Source organism: Bufo bufo, chromosome 2 (assembly GCF_905171765.1).
Source record: "Bufo bufo chromosome 2, aBufBuf1.1, whole genome shotgun sequence".
NCBI lineage: Eukaryota > Metazoa > Chordata > Amphibia > Anura > Bufonidae > Bufo > Bufo bufo.
Genome location: NC_053390.1, coordinates 490,524,017 through 490,548,917, shown reverse-complemented (window position 1 = coordinate 490,548,917; position 24,901 = coordinate 490,524,017). Strand labels below are relative to the sequence as shown.

The 24,901-nt window shown below is 43.1% G+C and overlaps 1 protein-coding gene across 1 annotated transcript in view; it reads left to right on the top strand.

Annotated features, from left to right (window-relative positions):
* The window catches only part of LOC120989580 (A disintegrin and metalloproteinase with thrombospondin motifs 10-like), a 450,152-nt gene extending 428,125 nt beyond the window's left edge, over nucleotides 1–22,027 (top strand). Inside the window, exons 4-7 of the mRNA XM_040417778.1 lie at nucleotides 13,832–13,985; nucleotides 17,076–17,293; nucleotides 20,323–20,411; nucleotides 21,810–22,027. Coding sequence (XP_040273712.1) covers nucleotides 13,832–13,985; nucleotides 17,076–17,293; nucleotides 20,323–20,370 — 420 coding nt within the window. The 3' untranslated portion in view covers nucleotides 20,371–20,411; nucleotides 21,810–22,027. The remainder of the gene's footprint in view (nucleotides 1–13,831; nucleotides 13,986–17,075; nucleotides 17,294–20,322; nucleotides 20,412–21,809) is intronic.
* The last annotated feature ends 2,874 nt before the right edge of the window (nucleotides 22,028–24,901 follow it).

Here is a 24,901-nt window from a genome sequence, read left to right as displayed (position 1 = left end):
AGTTAGGGGTGCTGTCCCCCTGTGGTTGGGGAGAGAGACCGGTTGTCTGAGACGCAATCCACAAAATACAATTACCAAACGTAATGGGCTAACTTAATCACTACCAGACAGAAAACACCCATTTTTGCCAACACACAGAAAACACCTCAAAACCCCACACATCCCCATAATGTATACATCCATGGATAGCTCTGATCTGGGTGAACAACATATTCAAAAATCACCCAGATCCGAGCAGGGGTTCCCGAATTCCATGGAAGTCACATTTGGCCGGCCGCAAGCATGGCTTTCCTGCCCAAAACAGTTCCACAGATTTAAGCTGTGCGGCCGGTCTGTCTTCTCCTTCAAAGTTAGTATGGGCCATAATCCTGGGGCAGGAGGCTGGCAAACAGCCCCCTCCAAAACACCATGGCGAGGTTGGTTTCGCCACACAAACTCCCTTGTATATCTGGGGGGAAGGGGCTCCTTCTGATTCTCCTGGAGTGCTCTCTTGGCAGACTCTTTAATGAGCTTGTTTGGGTAATGCTTCTCTTTAAAGCGATTTTTAATTATTTTAAGTTGTTCTTTTGTCGTACGATCGTCTGAACAATTTCTTCTGACCCTTTTCATCTGACCAAAAGGGATGTTATGCTTCCATTTCTGATGGTGACAGCTTGTGTATTTGAGATCGCTATTTGCGTCCACCTTTTTAAAATGAGTTTTGTTTAGAGTCTTACCAGAGGAAACGTTCATATGAATAGCTAGAAAAATTGCTTCAGTATGGCTATATTCTAGGGTCAAATTTAGGCCCCATTCATTAGTGTTCAATTCTGTAATGTATGTTAGAAGTTTTTCTACATCATCATCCCAAATAAAGATAATATCGTCTATGAATCTACGATAGTATCTAATACTGGGGTGGGACAGTAGGCCTATTTTTTCTTCAAAGAACCTCTTTATGAGGTTATGGTTATGATTTTTAATGAATAACCTGGGTGGTACACATAGGTCTATGCACACATGTCTGTCTATATGTGTGCCTGCACATGTTGTTATATACCCTTGGGGATTTGTATATGTGGAATCACACTTTTAAACTATTTATGTACACCTATATGTGCCCTTTTTACATAGCCACTATCCCTTGTAACCATGGCAACCGACTTTTAATCTTAGATTCAGGATTTAGATTTTTAACAGTTTCCATACCCCTCACTATATGATTATAGATTGTTTTATCCCTTCATTATATGTCCAAATTAATAAATATTTTTCGAGAGAGGATGTCCACATTTAAAAGATCTACCTCCTTCTGAGTTCCCCAGAGGACCGGTCACCGGAAGTGATTATGCGTTCCACTGGGGAACTGTGCACTCCATCCGGAAGCCGCCAGTGCATTCCACAGCGAGCGGGACTGGAAGTGCCTCCTAGTCCTGCTCCTTCGGCCCATGTACTAAATGCTGGCGGCAACGATGGCGCCCCAGACACTGAATCACCATTGTTTCAAATAGAAGAGCTGTAAAAGGCAACTATATACTGTATAGATACAGAAGGCGAGTTATTTAATTTCTGCACACCCCTGAAAACCGGAAGTGATGTTTTTACCATGTGACTACCGCTTGATGAATCTGTAAAGAATAAATCAAGGCAACTGGACTTACTGTAGATATCTTAACTTTTCACTCGTTCTTCCAACGAGCTTTCTCAATTCTGAGTGACTGTACAAGAATTTGATGGGAATAAATATGTAACTAAATCAACATCTGGTCATTATACCCAGCATGGGGTCAGAGGTCATTATACCCAGCATGGGGTCAAAGGTGTTGATTCCATTATCCTAATTGGAGTCAGTAGGTGATAATGACCTCCCAGAAAAAGGTGTCAAGACAGCGAAACAATCATATCAGCGAAATAAAACAACAACTACATCAGCGTATTGCTCAGCATAGAAGACCCAAAACCTCTGGTCAAGATTCAGCCGTGTACTTGCATCTAAAAGAAACAGGTCACACCTTTGAAGACAGTCAAGTACATGTTTTGGATAAGGAGGCCGATTGGTACAAACGAGGTATGAAGGAGGCCATCTACGTAAAAATGGAGAAGCCAAGCTTGAATAGAGGCGGGGGAATTAGACATCTATTGTCTGCCGCATACAATGCTGTCTTGACACCTTTTTCTAGGAGGTCATTATCACCTACTGACTCCAATTAGGATAATGGAATCAACACCTTTGACCCCATGCTGGGTATAATGACCTCTGACCCCATGCTGGGTATAATTACCAGATGTTGATTCAGTTACATATTTATTCCCAGAGAATTCTTGTACAGTCACTCAGAATTGAGAAAGCTCGTTGGAAGAATGAGTGAAAAGTTTTCAAGAAATCTACAGTAAGTCCAGTTGCCTTGATTTATTCTTTACAGATATACCATGACCTGGATAAATGAGAACCTTCACAGACATACCCCTTGATGAGGTTGACTTTAAAAGACCCATCGAGGTGAGGTATTGTGTATGTTTGTTTGTCAATTTTTAATGTAAGACTGCTCCTGAAGAAGGGGTTATTTACCCTGAAACTCGTTGAGCCCGACTGAGATACTAATAAAAGGAACCACAAGAAGTTACCATTGAAAACTGCCGTGTTTGTTCCTGAGATACTACAAGTGATCCTGGCGGGGGAGGTAGAGTCAAAGAGTGTCTTGAGCTTTATCTCTTTGACCTCCTCCTCAGTGAAGTGAGTCCTTCTTTTTCTCTATTTTATTTTAAATATCATCCAACTACACTGACTAATATTTTATGTCGCCACTATTTTTATTGATAATATTGTTGACAGCACAACTGCTTGGGACGAATAGTATAGTGAATAGGCGGCTATAGGCGTCCTTAGAGGTGGTGTTTTTTGTTTTTTCTTGTGCTGATTTACTAATTGGCCCTGCCAGAACAGTTGTTTGTGAGACAGGTATCAGTTTTTTGTAGCCAAAGCAATTGCACGAACAATCACAGTGACAAAAAAAAAAACTGTCTAATTGACTTGCTATATGATCGGCCAATGTTTGTTAGGGGAAATTTTTCTGCCCATGTAAATTGACCTTTAAAAGGGTTTTCTGAGATAATTTTTTCTGATCAGTTCACCAAGTACAGCGGCTGTGTTTAGTATCGCACCTCAGCCCCAATCACTTGAATAGAGCTGAGATGCTCCTAGGCCATGTGCCAGATGAACATGACGTTACTGGCCTAGAAAAAGCAGAGAGAAGGCAACGACACTCACAGGAGTGCCAGTGCCTTTGTAAGTATGTGGCGCAAGGGACGTTAAATGTATTACTCTGCTATGTTCTAAATTGAATAATTACTGCAACATCTCACTTTGGTCAGTAGATGGCAGCAAAGGATAAGATGATGAAAGTCTACATTGGAGCTGCCTATCAAAGGAATACTAATAACCTATTTAGATTGCAAAGTTGGAAAATAGCTAATTTATGGGTTGTTTTGCACCCTTACAAGTGTGATAGCAAACTGAATATGCAGGTTTGACACTGCACTTAGCAAATTACTTATTGCATCACACTCTCCCTGTGTAAGGGGAGGAGGTTCCTCTAGAAGCAGAAAAGTGAGCAGACGGAGGCTTTGCTTGGTGCGACTGGAAACCAGAAGGAATCATCTCTGCTGAATCTGGAAGGGAATAGACCGGCTCACAGTGGAGACTGGCGACAGCACAAAGGGAAGGTTTGCAGCGACGACCCCAAGAGTGTCGTGTCTGTAGGATCCAGTTCTGGAGTGGACCAGGAAATAAGAAAAAGCACCAACAACCTGCTCAAGGAACTCAAGGAACTGTAAGTGTGGCTTTGCCACGTCACATTGCACCACACTGTTGAAGTGGCATTTGAACATACAATAACGCTCCAAGTACAATTACATTGCGGTGTACAGGCTTCAAGCTAATGCATAGCCCTAAGGGACTCATAAGCTGACACCTTAATATCTCTCTGGCTGCTCATAGGGTGTTATATGCTGGGATCTGGAGTAAGGATTAAAGTTACAAGAGACAGACATCATTTTCCTGTGTATTAAAAATAGTATTGCGCAATACCTAGGGTGCACCCCAATGAGGAACTCGCCCAGGAACATACAAGTGCAGCTAGGCTGCTTAATGGACTTTGGGGAAAACATCACATTTACTGGTTTATTGTTAGACAGTGTTACATTTACTGTTGGTTTATTCTCTGTTACCAATCAGTTTTATATATTCTCAGCTTCTTGTTCACTACATTGTTCAGTAAACTCCACTACTGGGAAAGAACTGTTGTCTGTGTTTGTGTGGCATCGTGTACCCTCTGTACCTGTGGGCCCAGCCCTAGGTCTTCTTTTACTTGGCGCTGCGAATAGGGTACATTGATCGGCATGCAGAACCCTACCGGTTCCAAGGCGGTTCCGGTTGTTGCCCCCATCACCCCTCCTGCAGTGGGAGTAGCTCCGATCATGTGTTTGCCCACAGGGGCAATATTGAATCAGCTAGTGCTGTTTGATGGCCAAAATATGCTGCTAGAAGACTGGGCTGCACACATTAAGAGCACCCTCAGGTTGTACAACTTGGCTCCGGATTTAGAATCCGATGTGGCGCTGAACGCCTTGTAAGGGGATGCTAGACGCACTGTCATGCTACATTCAGAAAAGGAAAGGAAGACACTGAATGCTATATTCTTGATTATCAAGTCTATCTATGGAGAAACGACCAGTACCAGCAGCCTTAGGTCCCGTTTCTTCACTCGCTTCCAGCGTGAAGATGAGACTATTCCCCAGTTTGCCAACGCCCTCCAGGAAATCTGGTCACATGTACGGAAGAGAGAGACCAATGTTGCTAACATTCTTAGAAATGGAGATCAAATCCTCTGGGACCAGTTTGTCCTTGGATTGAGTAGGATGCTACGTTGCAGTTTCAGAAGATACAAGCTGAGGCTTTGGCCCGAGACAAGGAAGAGGCGCATTGGTCTTACACTGTGAGGATGCAGGCTGTAGGAAGTATAAAAACTCCCTCTGATAAGGAGGATCTGCGTGAGACCGTGAAGGCAGTGCATCCCTGAGACAGATTCAGAGGCAATTGGCACAGTTACAGGCTCCATTGATGGCCCCAGTTCAGTCCTATTACTGGAAAAGGGGTGCTGCCCCCATGGGTTCCCCCTATATTGAGCAACTACAGAAGCTGGAGTGAGAGACTCTCTCTCATGCACTGGGCTGGTCTGTCACCACCTACAGATGCACAGTCGTTTGGTCCTCCAAAACAGTGTTCCCCAACTCCAGTCCTCAGGGCCCACCTACCGGTCATGATTTACGAATATCCCACAGAATGAATGCCTGAGGTAAGTCCTGATGCATCAACACTAATTGTATCACTTGTTCAATACTAAGGAAATCCTGAAAACATTACCGGAATGTGGGCCCCGAGGGCTGGAGTTGGGGAACACTGCTCCAAAAGACCGGAAAGCAATGGGGCCACAGTGTTGGTTTTCCAGAGAAAGAAGACACATCTCCCGTCAAAGGCCCTGAATCCAGAACAGCCACGATTAAATGGGAACCCCTCACGGTAGTGAGGCACACAGTGGAAGAGGCCAGCTTCCAGGTTACCCCTAATGACCTCCGGGACCTGGTGACCGAAAGCCCCTACTTACAGGTGCAGATTGAAGAACAGATGGTAGAATGTCTCGTAGACACAGGGTCAGAAGTAACCACGATGGCAGTGAAGTTCTTTGAGAGATACTTTGGCCACCTGATGGAGCCTGACAATGGCACCGTGATAAAGCTGACGACGGTAAATCAGACTGCTATACCTGTGTTCAGAGTGGCTTGGATGAGAATGAAGCTATGCAGACAAGATGTTGGCAAGAAGGGAGTGGTGCTTGTAGAGAAACCAGCTCGGTATAGAGCTCCCGTCGTATTGGGAATGAAAGTTCTGAAGGAATTGGATCAGCTCATGTTTACAAAGGAGGGTCTGAGTTATTGGAGGAGAACGACTTGCCACAAGCCCACCCAGAGAACATTCCAGAGGATGATCCGGACATGCGGTATATGCAAAAGCACTCCTGAGGGTAAGCCGGTTGGAGCAGTGTATGCTACATATAGAAGAGCCTGCACCGTACCTCCACGACAGGAGAAGATGATACAAATGCCTGTCAGAAGCCAGCGGAAAATGAATGGGATAGATATGCTGATAGAACCCCTGGGCATGTCGGAAGCCAGTCGGAGCCCAGTGGTCGCCAGTACCATCATGACTGAGGGGCATGTGTTAGTCCGGTGTGTCAACGTACACGATCATGAAGTTACCTTCCATGCTGGAGAGAAAGTGGCCGAGTTGTATGTGCTGCAAGGAGAACCACTCACAGGTAGCCAGTTCGCTCTATGGCAGTGGGCCAGAACTCTGTGGAGGAACCCAAGCCTGAGTGGAATGGCCGGTGGATCTTGGAACAAACGGAGATTGATGCGTACCAGTTCACTGCTGATCAGATGGAGAAGATTGAAGCAGTACTATGTGAGTTTCAATCCGCCTTTTCCCAATGTGAGGACGACTTTGGGTGTACAACGGCTATCAAACATGAAATACCGACTGGGAATACTCCCCCGATTCAAGAAAGGTACCAGCAGATTCCTCCCATTCTCTACCATGAAGTGAAAATGATGCTGTCACAGATGCTAGATAGTCGAGTGGTAAAAGAGAGCCAAAGCCCGTGGGCCACACCAGTGGTCTTGGTGCGAAAGAAGGATGGGTCCTTGAGGTTCTGTCTCTACTACTGGAAGTTAAACGCTACCAAAGGAAGGGACACTTTTCCCCTGCCTAGGATTGAAGAGTCATTGACAGCACTACAGCATGCCAAGTATTTCTCAACTCTAGACTTGGCTAGCGGCTACTGGCAAGTACCTGTGGCAAAGAAGGATAGACAGAAGACAGCCTTTATCCTACCCATGGGGCTGTATGAGTTTGACAGAATGCCCTTCGGGCTGATGAATGCTCTGGGTACATTCCAACGCCTAATGGAACACTTCCTGAGTGAACTGAACTTTGAGTCTATTCTGAAATACCTGAATGACGTGATAGTGCATGCACCTATGTTTGAAGAACATTTGAGTAGACTACGGCAAGTGTTAGGTAGGCTCCGTGCTCAGGGCCTTAAGATCAAACCGAGGAAGTGCCATCTCTTCCAAACAAGCCTAGAGTATCTGGGACACATCATATCAGCTGAGGGAGTTCGCCCTGCGAGAGTAAGGTAGAGGCAGTGAGTAAGGGGGCCACAACATAAGATGCTTCGAGAAGTGAAAGCATTCCTAGGATTGGCTGGTTACTATCAAAGATTTATAAAGGCCTTTGCAAAGATCGCCAGTCCACTACATGAACTCTTGAGAGGGACTGCCCAGGGTCCGAAGACATGGCCCATATCATGAGGGCTGCCATAGAAGCAAGCCCTGATTACGGCCCCTATCTTGGCATATGCTCAGTATGACACACCATTCACACTCTACACTGATGGAAGTCTGCATGGACTGGGAGCAGTACTAGCCCAAGAACAAGATGGACAGGAAAGAGTCATTGCGTATGCTAGTCGGTCCCTACAGGACTCTGAGCGCAATATGGAAAATTATAGATCCTTCAAACTCGAGTTATTGGCGTTAGTCTGGGCAATGACTGAAAAATTCTCAGGGTATCTCACCGGGGAGAAGATCCTAGTAAGATCAGACAATAACCCATTGACCCACCTGCAGAATGCGAAGCTGGGCGCCTTGGAGCAGAGATGAATGGCTAGACTGGCGAAGTTTGACTATACCATCAAATACCGTGCCATTAAAGACAACGCAAATGTGGATGCACTATCTAGAGTCACCTGGGAGGTCCTAGTAGGTGAGGTTGACAAAGAGAATGAAGGACTGAGATACCTGATCTTGGTCGAGTGTCTCGACAGTTGTCCGTGGCCAGCTCAAGTGAGGTGGCTACTGATAGCACTGTGTTTCTGGGGAAGACTGGGGAAGAATGGGCTCAAGTGCAAGATGATGATCCTGACTTAAAGAAGATCAAACACTGGGTGAAGACTGGGATATGTGCCAAGATTGAAGAGCAAAGTCGCTTGTCCTCAGACAGATGGAAGCTGTTGCAGCAGTGGGATCGGCTGCGAATCCGAAATGGAATCATGTACCGGAAGGTGTTTCTGCCTACGGATCTTGAAGAAAGGTGGCAGATAATAATACCTAGTAGCCTTGCCCGAAGAGCGGCCCTCAAGGGACATGAGAAGGGTGCCCACTTTGGAGCGGAGAAGACATATAAGTGGGTAAAGAGATTCGTACACTGCCCCTAGTTGGAGCAGATTGTCCGTGAAGTGTGCCAGAAGTGTCGAGCATGTGAGTTGGTGAAGCCTCCTGAGCAGAGAGCCCCAATTCAAGTTATCCGAACGTCTGTGCCACTGGAGATCCTAATGATCAATTAAATCTTGATCGGCCAGTCAGTGAGTGGTTGCCAGTATTGCCTTGTGATGACTGATCACTTCACAAAGTTCTCTGTGGCACTACCTACCCGTGACCAGACGGCGGAATCAGCCATCCGTGCAGTGTGCAAACACTTTATCCAAGTGTACGGATGCCCGAAGCGGATTCATTCTGATCAAGAAGCTTGCTTCCAAGGGAAGTTGATGGAAGAGCTGTGTCAGCTGTATGGGATTGATAAGTCAAGAACGACGCCATACCACCCGCAGGGCAATGGGGCCTGTGAAAGATGGCCCGAGAGTTTGCCTGAACTACTCTGGGCGTATAATAATGGTGTTCATAACACTATCGGCTATACTCCACACATGCTGCTTTTCGGTCGTCCAGGGCAAGAAGTTGCCAAAATGAACCTTTGACCTCTTTCGGAAGAGTTCCCTAGGACAGCTGACTTATGGGTGCAGGAGTATCAAGACAAACTAAGGACTATTCATCGGTTGGTCAATGAGAAGTTGCAACAGCAAACCCCTAGGGATCATCAACCTGTGCAGAATACACCCTTGTCACCGGGTGACAGAGAATTGGTTACTGCAAAATTAATTCAGATAAATTGGATGACCGCTGGGAACCGCAGCCATATATTGTGAAACGGCAGGTGTATCCAGTCTACGATGTCCAAAGAGAAGACTCTGATAGGCCGACTCGAAGATTACACTGTAACATGCTTAGACCTTCTCTTTCAGAGAGTCGTTCCCCGACAGATAATTCTGGAGGTGTTCAGGAGAGGCAATGAAAGCCTGTGAGTCCAAGAGACATAGGGTGGTGGCTAATCCCTACGCTACCTTTACAGACTGACGAGTCGTCCACCCCCAATTGTGCAGTAGTGGACACTATTCCTGAGAATGCGCTACCACCCTGGGAGGTGTTGGGTCCTGTTCCTGCATCAATGACAGAGAACCCAGGCCTTCGAAGATCAGAGTGCTCCATGGCAGGTATCCCCCCTCAGCACTATGCAGCAGATTAATTTATTTGGTAGAGCGGTCGGGATGTCAAAATTCTAGTGGGGTGGCATGTAAGGATGTGGGGCAAGGTACCTAAATGTATTACTCTGCAATGTTGTAAATTGTATAATTACTGCAACATCTCACTTTGGTCAGTACATGGAAGCAAAGGATAAGATGATAAAATTCTACATTGGAGCTGCCAATCAGAGGAATACTAATAACCTATTTAGTTTGAAAAATGCAGTGGATATAAAAAGTCTACACACCCCTGTTAATTTGTCAGGTTTCTGTGATGTAAAAAAATTAGACAAAGATAAATCATTTCAGAACTTTTTCCACCTTTAATGTGACCTATAAACTGTACCAATCAATTGAAAAACAAACTGAAATCTTTTAGGTGGAGGGAAGAAAACAAGCAAAAACTAAAATAATGTGATTGCATAAGTGTGCACACCCTCTTATAACTGGGGATGTAGCTGTGTTCAGAATTAAGCAATCTCATTCAAAATCATGTTAAATAGGAGTCAGCATACACCTGCCATCATTTATTAACCCCAAATAAAGTTCAGCTGCTCTAGTTGGTCTTTCCTGAAATGTTCTTAGTCGCATCCCACAGCAAAAGCCATGGTCCACAGAGAGCTTCCAAAGCATCAGAGGGATCTCATTGTTAAAAGGTATCAGTCAGGAGAAGGGTACAAATGAATGTCCAAGGCTTTAGATATACCATGGAACAGAGTGAAGACAGTCATCATCAAGTAGAGAAAATATGGCACAACAGTGACATTATCAAGAACTGGACGTCCCTCAAAAATTGATGAAAAGACGAGAAGAAAACTGGTCTGGGAGGCTACCAAGAGGCCTCCAGCAACATTAAAGGAGCTGCAGGAATATCTGTCAAGTACTGGCTGTGTGGTACATGTGACAACAATCTCCCGTATTCTTCATATGTCTGAGCTATGGGGTAGAGTGGCAAGACAAAAGCCTTTTCTTAGGAAGAAATATATCCAAGCCAGGCTACATTTAGCAAAAACACATCTGAAGTCTCCTAAAAGCATGTGGGAAAAAGTGTTAAGGTCTGATGAAACCAAGGTTGAACTTTTTGGCCATAATTCCAAAAGATATGTTTGGCACAAGAAAAACACTGCACATCACGAAAAGAACACCATACCCACAGTGAAGCATGGTGGTATCAGCATCATGCTTTGGGGCTGTTTTTCTTCAGCTGGAACTGGGGTCTTAGTTAAGCTAGAGGGAATTATGAACAGTTCCAAATACCAGTCAATATTGGCACAAAACCTTCAGGCTTCTGCTAGAAAGCTGAACATGAAAAGGAACTTCATCTTTCAGCATGACAACGACCCAAAGCATACATCCAAATCAACAAATGAATGGATTCACCAGAAGAGATTAAAGTTTTGGAATGGCCCAGCCAGAGCCCAGACCTGAATCTGATTGAAAATCTGTGGGGTGATCTGAAGAGGGCCGTGCACAGGAGATGCCCTTGCAATCTGATAGTGATGAGCGGGAGGTGCCATATTCGATTTCGCGATATTTCGCGAATATTCGCATGAATATTCGTGCTATATTCGTCGAAATCGAATATTCGCAATTATTCCAATTATCGCGAAATTATTTTTTCGCATATTGCGAAAATTTATCTTGATAGTATAAGGCAACGTTCCTATGCTAATGACTATGGCTAGGCTAATATGTGTATTTTACGAAATTTCGGAATATTGCTCCAACTTCGTCTCTTAGAATATTACGAATATTCTAAAAGACGAAGTTAGAGCAATATTAAGAACATTTGCAAAAGTCGAAATTGCGATGCGAGTAATATAACACGAAATAGTCGCATGAAGATTTAAACTTAGCACTGCTATATTCCATATTCTAGCCTAATATGGAATATAGCTGTGCTAAGTTAGCACTGCTATATTCCATATTAGGCTAGAATATGGAATATAGCTGTGCTAAGTTTAAATCTTCATGCGACTATTTCGTGTTATATTACTCGCATCGCAATTTCGACTTTTGCAAATGTTCTTAATATTGCTCTAACTTCGTCTTTTAGAATATTCGTAATATTCTAAAAGACGAAGTTAGAGCAAAATTACGAAATTTCGTAAAATACACATAGATTGTATTTAAGCTAATATACTGCTATAGTAATAATTTTTAATAGTGTACATATTTTACAAAACTTAAGTTCAGAAGAGGCAAAAAAAAATTACAGGAAAAAAAAGGGATTATAGCACTATATTAGCTAAATTACAATCTATATGTGTATTTTACGAAATTTCGTAATATTGCTCTAACTTCGTCTTTTAGAATATTCGTAATATTCTAAGAGACGAAGTTAGAGCAATATTACGAAATTTCTAAAAGACGAAAGTAGAGCAATATTAAGAACATTTGAAAAAGTCAAAATTGCGATGCGACTAATATAACACGAAATATTCGCATGAAGATTTCAACTTAGCACTGCTATACTCCATATTCTAGCCTAATATGGAATATAGCAGTGCTAACTTAGCACAGCTATATTCCATATTAGGCTAGAATATGGAGTATAGCAGTGCTAAGTTGAAATCTTCATGCGAATATTTCGTGTTATATTACTCGCATCGCAATTGCGACTATTGCGAAATTTCGTAAAATACACATATAGATTAGATTGTAATTTAGCTAATATGGAATATAGCAGTAAGTTGAAAACGCCACTGACTGGAGCAGCCAGGAAGCCAGGAATCCAAAGGACAGGTAAGAACAACTTTAGGGAAGTGGGAAAGAAAAAAATATAATAAAAAAAAAAAGAAAAAAAAAGAATATTCGATTTCTCGAATATATAGAACGATATTCTAAATATTCGCGAAATCTCGAAATTGCGATATTCGAGAAAAAAATTCGCAATTCGAATATTCGCGCTCAACACTACAATCTGACCGATTTGGAGTGTTTTTGCAAAGAAGAGTGGGCAAATCTTGCCAAGTCAAAATGTGCCATGCTGATAGACTCATACCCAAAAAGTCTGAGTGTTGTAATAAAATCAAAAGGTGCTTCAACAAAGTATTAGTTTAAGGGTGTGCTCATTTATGCAACCATATTATTTTATTTTTATATTTTTTCTTCCCTCTACCTAAAAGTTTTCACTTTGTTTTTCAATTGAGTTGTACAGTTTATAGGTCACATTAAAAGGTAGAAAAAGTTCTGAAATGATTTATCTTTGTCAAATTTTTTTACATCACAGAAACCTGACATTTTAACAGGGGTGTGTAGACTTTTTATATCCACTGTAGCTAATTTATGGGCTGTTTTGGACCCTTACAAGTGTGATAGCAAACTGAATATGCAGGTTTGACACTGCACTTAACAAATGGCTTATTGCATCACACTCTCCCTGAGTAAGGGGAGGAGGTTCCTCTAGAAGCAGGATGAGAGCAGACGGAGGCTGTGCTTGGTGCGGCTGGAAACCAGAAGGAATTATCTCTGCTGAATCTGGAAGTGAATGGACCGGCTCACAGTGGAGACTGGCGACAGCACGAAGGGGAGGTTTACAGCGACAACCCCAGGAGTGTCGTGTCTGTAGGATACAGTTCTGGAGTGGACCAGGAAATAAGAAAAAGCACCAAGAACCTGCTCAAGGAACTCAAGGAACTGTAACTGCAGCTTTGCCGCTTCACATTGCAACACACTGTTGAAGTGGCATTTGGACATACAATAATGCTCCAAGTACAGTTAGATTGCAGCGTAGGGGATGCAAGCAAATGCATAGACCTAAGGGACTCATATGCGGACATCTTCCCATCTCTCTGGCTGCTCATAGGGTGTTATATGCTGGGATCTGGATAAGGATTAAAGATACAAGAGACAGACATCATTTCCCTGTGGATTACAAATAGTATTGCGTAATACTTAGGGTGCACCCCAACGAGGAACTCGCCCAGGAACATACAAGTGCAGCTAGGCTGCTTAATGGACTTTGGGGAAAACATCACATTTACTGGTTTATTGTTAGACAGTGTTACATTTTCTGTTGGTTTATTCTTTGTTACCAATCTGTTTTATATATTCTCAGCTTCTTGTTCACTACATTGTTCAGTAAACTCAACTGCTGGGAAATAACCGTTGTCTGTGTGGCATCGCGTACCCTCTGTAACTGTGGGCCCAGCCCTCGGTCTTCTTTCACCTTCTTGAACAGTTGAACGATGGGGTTCCCGAGTGTCAGACCCCCACTGATCACATATTGATGACCTATCCTGAGGATAGGTCATAGGTAAAAAAGAGATCTCAGAAAACCTCTTTTAAGTGTCATAGTTTAGGCACTTACATATCTTCAGTAGAAGCCATATTTGGATCTTCTTCTAACTAATATCTTGTACTTTTTTTTTCAGCTTGGAGTGATAGTGTCAGGGGATGATGAGTATCTTATTGAGCCACTACCTCCAGGTGGAAATTATAATGAGACTAGAGAAGGGATACCTCATGTGGTTTACAAGCGATCTTCTTTGCAACGACGGCACCTTGATGCAGCCTGTGGTGTAATAGGTATATTTTTATCAATATTCCATACTGCACCGATGTATTGTATTATGTATTTTCTACAGTTTTTTACAGGAGCAGAGACCTACAGTATTTAACTCTTTTCTAAAGCACTTCTTAAGTGGCTTTATAGAATAGGGAACCAGCCAGCTGTCCATACTACAACAGCTAGGCCCTTTTAGGTTCATTTATCACACAGCAATTTTTATAGAATTTAAACAAACCTCATTGATCGCTAGGATCATAGAAAGAATCAGCTTCATTGCCGCTTTCGGGTCTGTATATACTGTACAGCACTAATTGAGTGCTGGGTATACAGTGATGGAGAAGGCACGGATGGTAAAAATTAGCTTAGCATGCAGCTGCCATCTCATTCAGAAATGTCCTTGCAGAGATAAACACAGGCTTCCTGAATGTTTATAGTGAAATGCAAGTGGTTAAAAAAAGGCCACCCAAGCTCCATAGAAAATGTGTTACATTTTAAAAAATACTTCTATTCCAATGTGCCCTTTAAAACGCAAAAAAAGGGCTAAATTCAACCTCTATAAACTGCCAAATGCTTACATGTTTTAAACATGTCTGTACCCCACTGGACAGGTGAGTTTAGATTTGAGGAAGGGGTAATAGTTTAAAATACTACAGTGTACACCAAAATTGGTGTAAACTAAGTTATGTAAAGTTAGACAAAAGTGTTTAACATGCCTAAAGCGGACTCTTTATCATTCAGCATGAGCTACTGAGGTGACATTTGTCATCTTTAGACCACCTGCTAAAGATTGCATTGTCAAAATGTTAGACTGGATTAGTAAACCTGCCCCATTATGAGATGGGATAGATATATTTATTAAGGCTAGTTTCACACTAGTGTTAGACATTTCCATGTCTAGACATTGCGCTATGTTTTTTGTCCGGATGATTCTCTGCATATTTGAAGGGTTGCGGCCTGATCTCCACCGGTCCCCATAATAGTTAATGGGGCCGGACGGCAATGCAGTAGCTTCCAGCAATGCCAGAATGCAGAGAGATCAGTGCTGTAACAGCCTGCTAGATGTTAAAGCGCTAGTGTGAAACTAGCCTAAGCAAGCCAAAAATAATAATCTGCAGTGCCTTGTCTGCTGGGTAGATGTGACTTTGTGGTAAGGGGCCACTGCCAGATGATCAGGTCTGGAGATGTGCAGACAGGTAGTGCAAGTGCAGCAGGGCAAAAGCACAGATGTAGTAAAGAAGTATCAGATCTAGAGAGGTAGTTAATCTGGAGAAGCTGCTGATCTGGAGCTGCAGCTGTGCAGTATGGATGTAGAGTTCAGATATGCCGGGAGTAGCAGAGCTGTCACACTGCTATACAGTGCTGAGCTGTGGATGTGCAGCAATGAATCAGAGTTGAAACACTCCTGAAGCAGCAAAGCTGTAGTAGTGTTGTACAATGCTGAGTTGTGAATATGCAGCAATGTGAAGCACTCTTGAAGTAGCAGTGCTGTAGTAGAAGGTTCAATGTAATATAGTATCAAATACAGTATTAAAGAGTAGCAACAGTAGAAAGTCCAAATGAGAACACAATAGACAACAAGGAGCAGAAACCTGCTGTCACAGCCAAGTTTAAATAACTAGTCATCATAACTGTGTTGTTTTGTGGAAACACGACATGCAGAGGAAGCAGATGCTCTGCAGTGAGGAGGGGAGCAGAACACAGTGCTGGATCTGGGACAAGTGGTTTACCCACTGGTAACCAATGGATTACCATCGTAACTGGTGGGTTTGCCAACTGAAAACATAGAATCACTTTTCACACAGTATTTTAACTTGTTTCAAATAGAGAAATTATGGTTTTAACTGCTGGAATCTGTTGGAATTTTGCATAAAAACTCCCTGACTACAAAAATACACAGTGGCCTTCATTCACTAATAACAGTGCATCAAGATGACATTGCAGCCTGGTAAGTGCTGGTTCAATTTGGCACATCTAGTGTTAGAAAAATCCATGGTTCCTAGGTCACCAAGAGACCTGGATTAACTGAAAAGGTAGTGGCTTAATATGTGACATTCTGTATCAAAACTGGACCACACCATTTTTTGCAAGTCTGAGATGTGTCACTTTATGTGGTAATAGCTTTAAAATGCTTTTACTTATACAGGCCATTCTGAGATTGTTTTCTTGTCACATATCGTACTTCATGACTGGTAAAAATTAGTTTAGTTTAACAAAAATCATTTTTATTTATAAAAAAAATACCAAATTTACCAAGAATTTTGAAAAATTAGCAAATTTCCAAATGTCAGTTTTTCTACTTTTCTAATAGATAGTAATACCTCCAAAAATAGCAATTACTTTACATTCCCCATATGTCTACTTCATGTTTGGATCATTTTGAAAATAACATTTTATTTTTTGGGGACCTTAGAAGGCTTAAAAGTTTGGAAGCAAAAATTTACAAAACCAACTTTTTAAGGACCAGTTGAGGTCTGAAGTTACTTTGTGAGGCTTACATAAGGCTACTTTCACACTGCCGTTTCTGGGTCCGCCTGTGAGATCCGTTTCAAGGCTCTCACAAGCGGCCCCAAACGGATCAGTTTAGCCCCAATGCATTCTGAATGGATAAGGATCCATTCAGAATGCATCAGTTTGACTCCGTTCCACATCCATTCCGCTCTGGAGGCGGACACCAAAACGCCTGGCGATGCGGAGCCAAACGGATCCGTCCTGACTTACAATGTAAGTCAATGGGGACGGATCCATTTACATTGAGACAATATGGTGCAATTGTAAACAGAGATAAGGAGTCTGTCTGCTCCCCAAATGACAGAAAATACATAGGCTACCACTGCAGCATGTCAACTCTGTACAGAAAAAAGGGTGCCATATTTTTAATAAAGACCAATTTACAACATTATTTTTTAGCTCAAAATGAGTACAGTGCAAAAATAAACAGAATTGTCCCCAAAGGTGTACATAGCTTTTAAAGTTCCATTGCAAAGTAAGCCAACCAATACTGCACAACACCAGGTTTATGGGGGAATTTGCTTTTATGTCTGTGGTTCCAAAATTGGACACTGTCTTGTATAAAATTACATTTTAAAAGCAAATCTGTTTTCCAATAGATGACAAAACCTGGTGGCATCGCCATTGGTGGTTGAGAAACCCAAGGCCTCCCCCATTGAGACCAGCATCCAATCAAACGCAGCATGGGCCCCTTCCATGTAAACGATCAGTTAGCACAGAGAGATATGTGGAGACTCTGGTTGTTGCTGACAAAATGATGATTGGCTACCATGGTAGAAGAGACATTGAGCAGTATATCCTCGCTATCATGAACATTGTAAGTATTACACCCTAACTATTGTTAGTTATATAGTTGATAAGGTTGAAAAAGAAATAGACAAACCACCCTTTAATCCTGCTGTGTTGTTTCACAGGAAGGCAAAATCTCCTTCCCTATTCCCAACATGGCAATCAGAATAAATCTCTGGTTTAACAGCCCATATCTAGAAAATCTAGTACACATAACTTCTAATATTACTATATTCAAGAAAGGTATTCAGACCCATCTTGGACTTGTTTAATGAATCAACCATCACAAGATCTTGGGGTTCCATAATTGCTCTTACTATAAATAATCCCCATCTATACTGATGGTGAAATCTTCTTTAATCTAGATAAAGACCATGCCATCTTGACATGGTTACAGGCCTAGGTAGGTAAGATTATTAGAAAGATCCTCATACTGACAATTCATGTATTTGGACATTGTAACTAAAAAGGGGTTGTCCGGACTAGGTCGCCAACAACACTCACCTGTTCACAGTCTACCCATTCCTGTGCCTATACCCCATTTCTGGCTCTTTGCAGTGGCCACATGTGCTTAAATGGCATATCACTACTAGTGATATGTTGTCCCAACACATGTGAACAATTGGCTGCAGTGGTCACAGGATTAAATCACTTCCAGCAGGGACCAGTAGAGGACTGAAATGGCGGAACTGCAGGTAAGTAACATTTTTTTTCAAATAGGGCACACATTGGGGGTTGACGGCTTCTAGACTGAAGAACCCCTTTAAGGTAGATTACCCTAAGCTTTTCTAAGAACTAAATAACCCCAGGTCTGTTTACTTTTGGTCATGCAATCCACCCATTTCCTGAATTACCTTGAACGTCCTCCTCTGCATGCATTAGGATGTTTAACGCTCTTAGGCTACTTTCACACTTGCGTTTCGGAGCGGATCCGTCTGGTGTCTGCACAGACGGATCCGCTCCTATAATGCAAACGCTTGCATCCGTTCAGAACGGATCCGTCTGCATAACTGTTTTTTTCATATCAGATTTTTCACTTCGTGAAAACTCAGATCCGACAGTATATTCTAACACAGAGGCGTTCCAGTGGTGATGGGGACACTTCAAGTGAGAATATACTAAAAGAACTGTGTACATGACTGCCCCCTGCTGCCTGGCAGCACCCGATCTCTTACAAGGGGCTGTGATCCGCACAATTAACCCCTCAGGTGCCACACCTGAGGGGTTAATTGTGCGTATCATAGCCCCCTATAAGAGATCATGTGCTGCCAGGCAGGAGGGGGCAGACCCCCCTCCCTCCCCTGTGTTTAACTCATTGGTGGCCAGTGCGGCCCCCCCTCCCTCCCCTGTATTTAACTCATTGGTGGCCAGTGCGCCCCCCCTCCCTCCCCTGTATTTAACTCATTGGTGGCCAGTGCGGCCCCCCCTCCCTCCCCTGTATTTAACTCATTGGTGGCCAGTGCGGCCCCCCTCCCTCCCGTGTATTTAGTGAAAGGTCTGTGCTATAAGCAATGCGCCGCACAGACCTTTCACTTACCAGTAGGAGGAGCGCCCGGCCGGTCACAGACATCGCAGGTAAGTATAATTCTTCTAAAATTGCTAAGTAACCATGGCAGCCAGGACTGCAGTAGCGTCTTGGCTGACATGATAACCGATCGGAGCCCCAGCGATTAAACTGGGACTCCGATCGGAACTCTCCGCTGCCACCAATGACGGGGGGTCGGTCATTTTAATTAGGGGGGGGAGGGGAGGCCGCACTGGCCACCAATGAATTAAATACAGGGGCGGGAGGGGGGGCCGCACTGGCCACCAATGAGTTAAATACAGGGGAGGGAGGGGGCCGCACTGGCCACCAATGAATTTAAAACTGGGGAGGGAGGGGGGGTCTGTCCCCTGCTGCCTGGCAGCACCTGATCTCTTACAGGGGGCTATGATACGCACAATTAACCCCTCAGGTGCGGCACCTGAGGGGTTAATTGTGCGGATCACAGCCCCCTGTAAGAGATCAGGTGCTGCCAGGCAGCAGGGGGCAGTTATTACACAGTTCTCAGTATATTCTAACTTGAAGCGTCCCCATCACTATGGGAACGCCTCTGTGTTAGAATATACTGTCGGATCTGAGTTTCACGATCTAACTCAAATCCGATGGTATATTCTAACATAGAGGCGTTCCCATGGTGATGGGGAGGCTTCAAGTTAAAATATACCATCGGATTGGAGAAAACTCCGATCTGATGGTATATTAATAGGGACTCCTGACTTTATATTGAAAGTCAATGGGGGACGGATCCGTTTGCAATTGCACGATATTGTGTCAACGTCAAACGGATCCGTCCCCATTGACTTGCATTGTATGTCTGGACGGATCCGCTTGTCTCCGCACGGCCAGGCGGACACCCGAACGCTGCAAGCTGCGTTCGGGTGTCCGGGTGCTGAGCGGAACGGAGGCCAAACTGATGCATTCTGAGCGGATCTGCATCCACTCAGAATGCATTGGGGCTGTACGGATCCGTTCGGGGCCGCTTTTGAGAGCCTTCAAACGGAACTCACAAGCGGAACCCCGAACGCAAGTGTGAAAGTAGCCTTATTAGGCTATATTCTATGGTATTCATTACCTTTAAGCATGTATTAGACAGGCCGACTTTTCGGCAGATGAACACTCGTTAACAATCATCTTGCACTGTAATATTACCGCCGATTACCTGATGAACGAGCAAACACTCTTTCAACATGCAATACAAATCCTTTGACATGTTAAAAAAATATCATTTGCAGGCAGCAGATTGTACTTTCTAATATTAATCTGCCGCCTGCAAACCACTAGACAGTATGGGTATGAGTGATGGCATAGCGATCACTCCTCCCCATGCTGCAGAGGAGAGATCTCTGCATGTAATAGCAGCGGTCTCCTCCGCTAGCGAGCAGGCAATTGCTGGGAAGGAACGTTTCCCTAATGACAATTGTCTGCCACAGTGGTCTGTCTAATATAGGCTTTACCTTCTATCTTTAGCCCTTTTTTATTTGATTTTAAGTCTGATGTTTTCTTGTTTCCTGGAGGTCAGGTTGCCAAACTTTTCCAGGACTCAAGTCTGGGAAACATTGTGAACATAATGGTAACAAGGCTAATCCTACTGACTGAAGATCAGGTGAATTTAAAATGAAGTTTTCTATAACAAGCACAGTTAAACCTAAATCAGATTTTTCATAATTTTGACTTGTAATTGTGTGTGTTGATTGCTTTAAGGCTACTTTCACACTAGTGGCACGGACCTCCGGAAGGCTGTTCCATCGGGTGAACAGCATTTCAGATCCGTCCTGCTGCTAGTGAACGTGTGCCCCCTGACTACCGCTTTGGCACCATTGACTATAATGGGGGCGGGGCGGAGTTCCGGCAGAGGCACGGCAGCGCACAGCGAGAGGCTGCCGGAATAAATTTCAGACATGTATTAGTTTTATTCCGCAGCCTCTCGCTGCAGTGCCTCCGCCGGAACTCTGCCCCCATTATAGTCAATGGGGATGGAGCAGCAGTCCGGGGGCACACATTCACTAGCGGCAGGACGGATCCGACAGGCTGTTCACCCGACGGAACAGCCTGCCGGAGGTCCGTGCCACTAGTGTGAAAGTAGCCTAACTGGTTTAGGATAAGGTTATTTGGGCCTTTAAGACCAGACATCTTTCAGTTGTTTTTCACAAGCATTAGTTAACTTTTTTGTTGGGCTAACAATGTGGTTTTTGCAACATCTTTTTTTTAACAAAGTAAGTTTCTTTTTGTTTCTATTTATATATTTATGTTGATTTTTAGGATTTATTTTAACTGTTTACCATTGTCATGTCAAATATAGGCTAATTGTTTCTCATCTAGTGGTATGAAAGCAGTTAGCATGTGAATTGTATTTCTAGAGTGGGTTACTCATTTTGTATATTTTCCACTATACTTTTCCACAGTAGTTGGGGATGCCCAGCCACTCCAGACAAAAGGGAAATGTCTCTTGCTGATGGACAACTGTCACTTTTAGGGCTGTGTAAGGTCTAGGTAGTCCCAGCAGAAGCCTCCTTCTACTGGCATCCCAGCAATCATGTGACCAGTCACGTTACCACCAGGACCAATGGAGACAGCTGCCACTTCTCCTGTTTCATGCACAGTACTTGTTGATCACTATGTATATGAGAATAGAGAATGTAGAAGCAGTGAAATTTTTTTGCTGCATTTCCAAGGTCTCTGGCAATATCTGACAGTGGGGGACCCACTAACCTTTGGTTGTTCAAAAACTTTGACAGCCAGTAAAGCATATGCCATACACCAGCGCAAGCTTTAGGTACCTGGACCATTCACCGTGCAGTCCTTAAATAGTTAAGATTCACTTTCAAACATTCAGCAATACATTTTTATTTGGTTGATAATTATTTCAACTGTGTACTAGATCGTAACATTTACCACATGTCAATATTTGCATTAAGAGTATCACCCCATAATACATAATACAGGAAAAGCTAAATTTCATCATGTATCATTCAGATAACTAACAAATAAACTCACTCAACAGCCTACCCTGGAAATCAGTCACCATGCTGGAAAGTCTCTTGACAGTTTCTGCCGGTGGCAAAAGTCTATTGTGAGCCGTAATGGGAATGCGATCACCGAGAATGGAATTGCTGATCATGACACAGCTGTCTTGATAACCAGGTACACAAGCTATAATTGAGGGTCTGTATGTAAGTCATTCATGTTTCCAGTGTCTTTATGGGATTTTATAGGATATTAGTTGCAAGGATTTATTTGTACCATTCTATAAAAAACAAATAACTTAAAGACCTACAATTTGCAATCAATCACAGAATTATTTCAAGCCATCGTATTAGAGATGAGCGAATCAATTCTAATCCAATCGGATTCATTATGAATTTCACAAAAAAATGCCCTTAGCGCCACTTTATGTTTATTTGGCGGGGAAAACCACAGGAAGGAAGAAGACACAGGATCATGTGACACTGGAAAGTGGGACAGAGGGCTTTCCCCGATTGGCTCAAAATCCTGAATGACGGCCTCATCAGATAATCAGGGGAATTAGAAGACGCACCATACTCTGCTCAGCTTCTGACCTGGAAGAAGTGTGTGACAGTATCTTAAAAAAAAGTAGTGCAATAAAAACAGTCTAGGGAAAGTTAGAGAGATATAATTGTGTAGATTTTAGGGAATTTGATCAGGGAAATCTTTCAGTAAGTGAGGGGCTGGCCACACTGTGTTAAATACAGTTGCTTGCTGCTGCAGTAGCTCAGCCTGGCAGTTCTTGATTAAAATCCCTGCAAGAAAAACTCATTTTTTTCTGTATATGAACAGAAACTAGTTCTCAGAACCTCTGGTTTATACATATGCTTATTGCCAGCACAGCAGCCCAACATGATTCTGCTCCAAACTCTGAGCAATTGCATATTTTTATCTGTGTAATTAACTATGTTGTATTATAGCAATGCATTTTATAGCAATAATGTCATTTTTATACCTCTGTTATTGAAAACATAGTTCAAAATCATTTCACCGAAAACACTTCTCATCTAGTGGATTGTTAAATCCATGTAAGCGGATGCCTTACTGCATTGGACTGTGTTTCATAGAAATTTGAGTACAAAATTTTCAGTAAAGGAATGATACTAAAAGTTTAGTTCAAAGACATTTCACCACAAACATTGCATTATTATATCCATGTTAGAGGAAGTATTACTACATCAGACATTTTGTTTCATAGACATTTTAGTACAAAAAATCTCATTGTTGAACCAATGATATTAAATGATATTAAAAGCATAGTTCAAAGACATTTCACCGCAAACACTGCATTGTTATATCTGTGTTAGTAGATGCATTATTGCATCAGACAATGAGGGAGATTTATCATCTACTTTGCACCTGAAAAGAGGGATTGAAAAGTTGCAGGTGGGTCTTTTAAAAAAATTGTTGCATCTCCCACTTTTTCTCCACCCTCGCTTCTTTTGTGTTTAAAAGAAATCTTAGCACAAAAATCTCATTGTTGAACCAGTGATATTAAACTCAAAATTCAAAGACTTTTCAATGCAAACACTGCATAGTTATATCTGTGTTAGGGTACGCAATACTGAATCACACCGTGTGGTTCATAGACATTTTGGTTACAAAATTTCAGGTGGGGGGGGCGTGGCTAGGCTGCTGAGCGTGATGGCCGATTGAGAGAAGAGCTCCTGCACCCAAGCAACTGAAATCTTGCCTGCCCGTCTCAATTTGTATCCAAGCGGTACCATACTGCACCCACAGATGCTTAATCCTTCCTCCAACACAAGGGGGTAGACTAAAAAGCAACTACCAAAACTACAGGACAGCAACTTGGAAAGCTACTTCGACAGGGAAAGATCCAAAGATGGCGCCGATATCACAGATACGCCATGTCGCCTGCTCCTACAGCTCGCTCACCGTCTCCACCGGACGTGTCTGCCAGCGCTAACCTGCTGAATATGTTGCCTCCGTCGCTTCCACCGACGCAAGAGGAGGCCAAAGCTCCGGTGCACACTCCTGATGGGATCCAAAATGGCGCCCGACCTCCTGTGCAGTGGGACCATCTACTTGGAAGCCCCCATCCTCAGATGACTTCATCAGATGCCAGAGGCCAACCGCAGCTTTGTGAGTACACATATACAGTACAGACCAAAAGTTTGGACACACCTTCTCATGTGTGAAACAACAGAAAATATGTAATATTCTAGGTTCTTCAAAGTTGCCACCTTTTGCTTTGATTACTGCTTTGCACACTCTTGGCATTCTCTTGATGAGCTTCAAGAGGTAGTCCCCTGAAATGGTTTTCACTTCACAGGTGTGCCCTGTCAGGTTTAATAAGTGGGATTTCTTGCCTTATAAATGGGGTTGGGACCATCAGTTGCGTTGAGGAGAAGTCAGGTGGATACACAGCTGATAGTCCTACTGAATAGACTGTTAGAATTTGTATTATGGCAAGAAAAAATCAGCTAAGTAAAGAAAAACGAGTGGCCATCATTACTTTAAGAAATGAAGGTCAGTCAGTCAGCCGAAAAATTGGGAAAACTTTCAAAGTAAGGGCTATTTGACCATGAAGGAGAGTGATGGGGTGCTGCGCCAGATGACCTGGCCTCCACAGTTACCGGACCTGAACCTAATCGAGATGGTTTGGGGTGAGCTGGACCGCAGAGTGAAGGCAAAAGGGCCAACAAGTGCTAAGCATTTCTGGGAACTCCTTCAAGACTGTTGGAAGACCATTTCAGAGGACTACCTCTTGAAGCTCATCAAGAGAATGCCAAGAGTGTGCAAAGCAGTAATCAAAGCAAAAGGTGGCTACTTTAAAGAACCTAGAATATGACATATTTTCAGTTGTTTCACACTTGTTTGTTATGTATATAATTCCACATGTGTTAATTCATAGTTTTGATGCCTTCATAGTCATAAAAATAAAGAAAACTCTTTGAATGAGAAGGTGTATCCAAACTTTTGGTCTGTACTGTACTTCTCACATTATAGCGCCCTTGGACCCCTTCCAATTGCTTCCTACCTCTGACAAACCTGTTACTGAGAAGAAAAGATGCTGCAGTGGTGCATATCCACTGGTGGAAACGGACATGAAACTTCGATCTGGATATT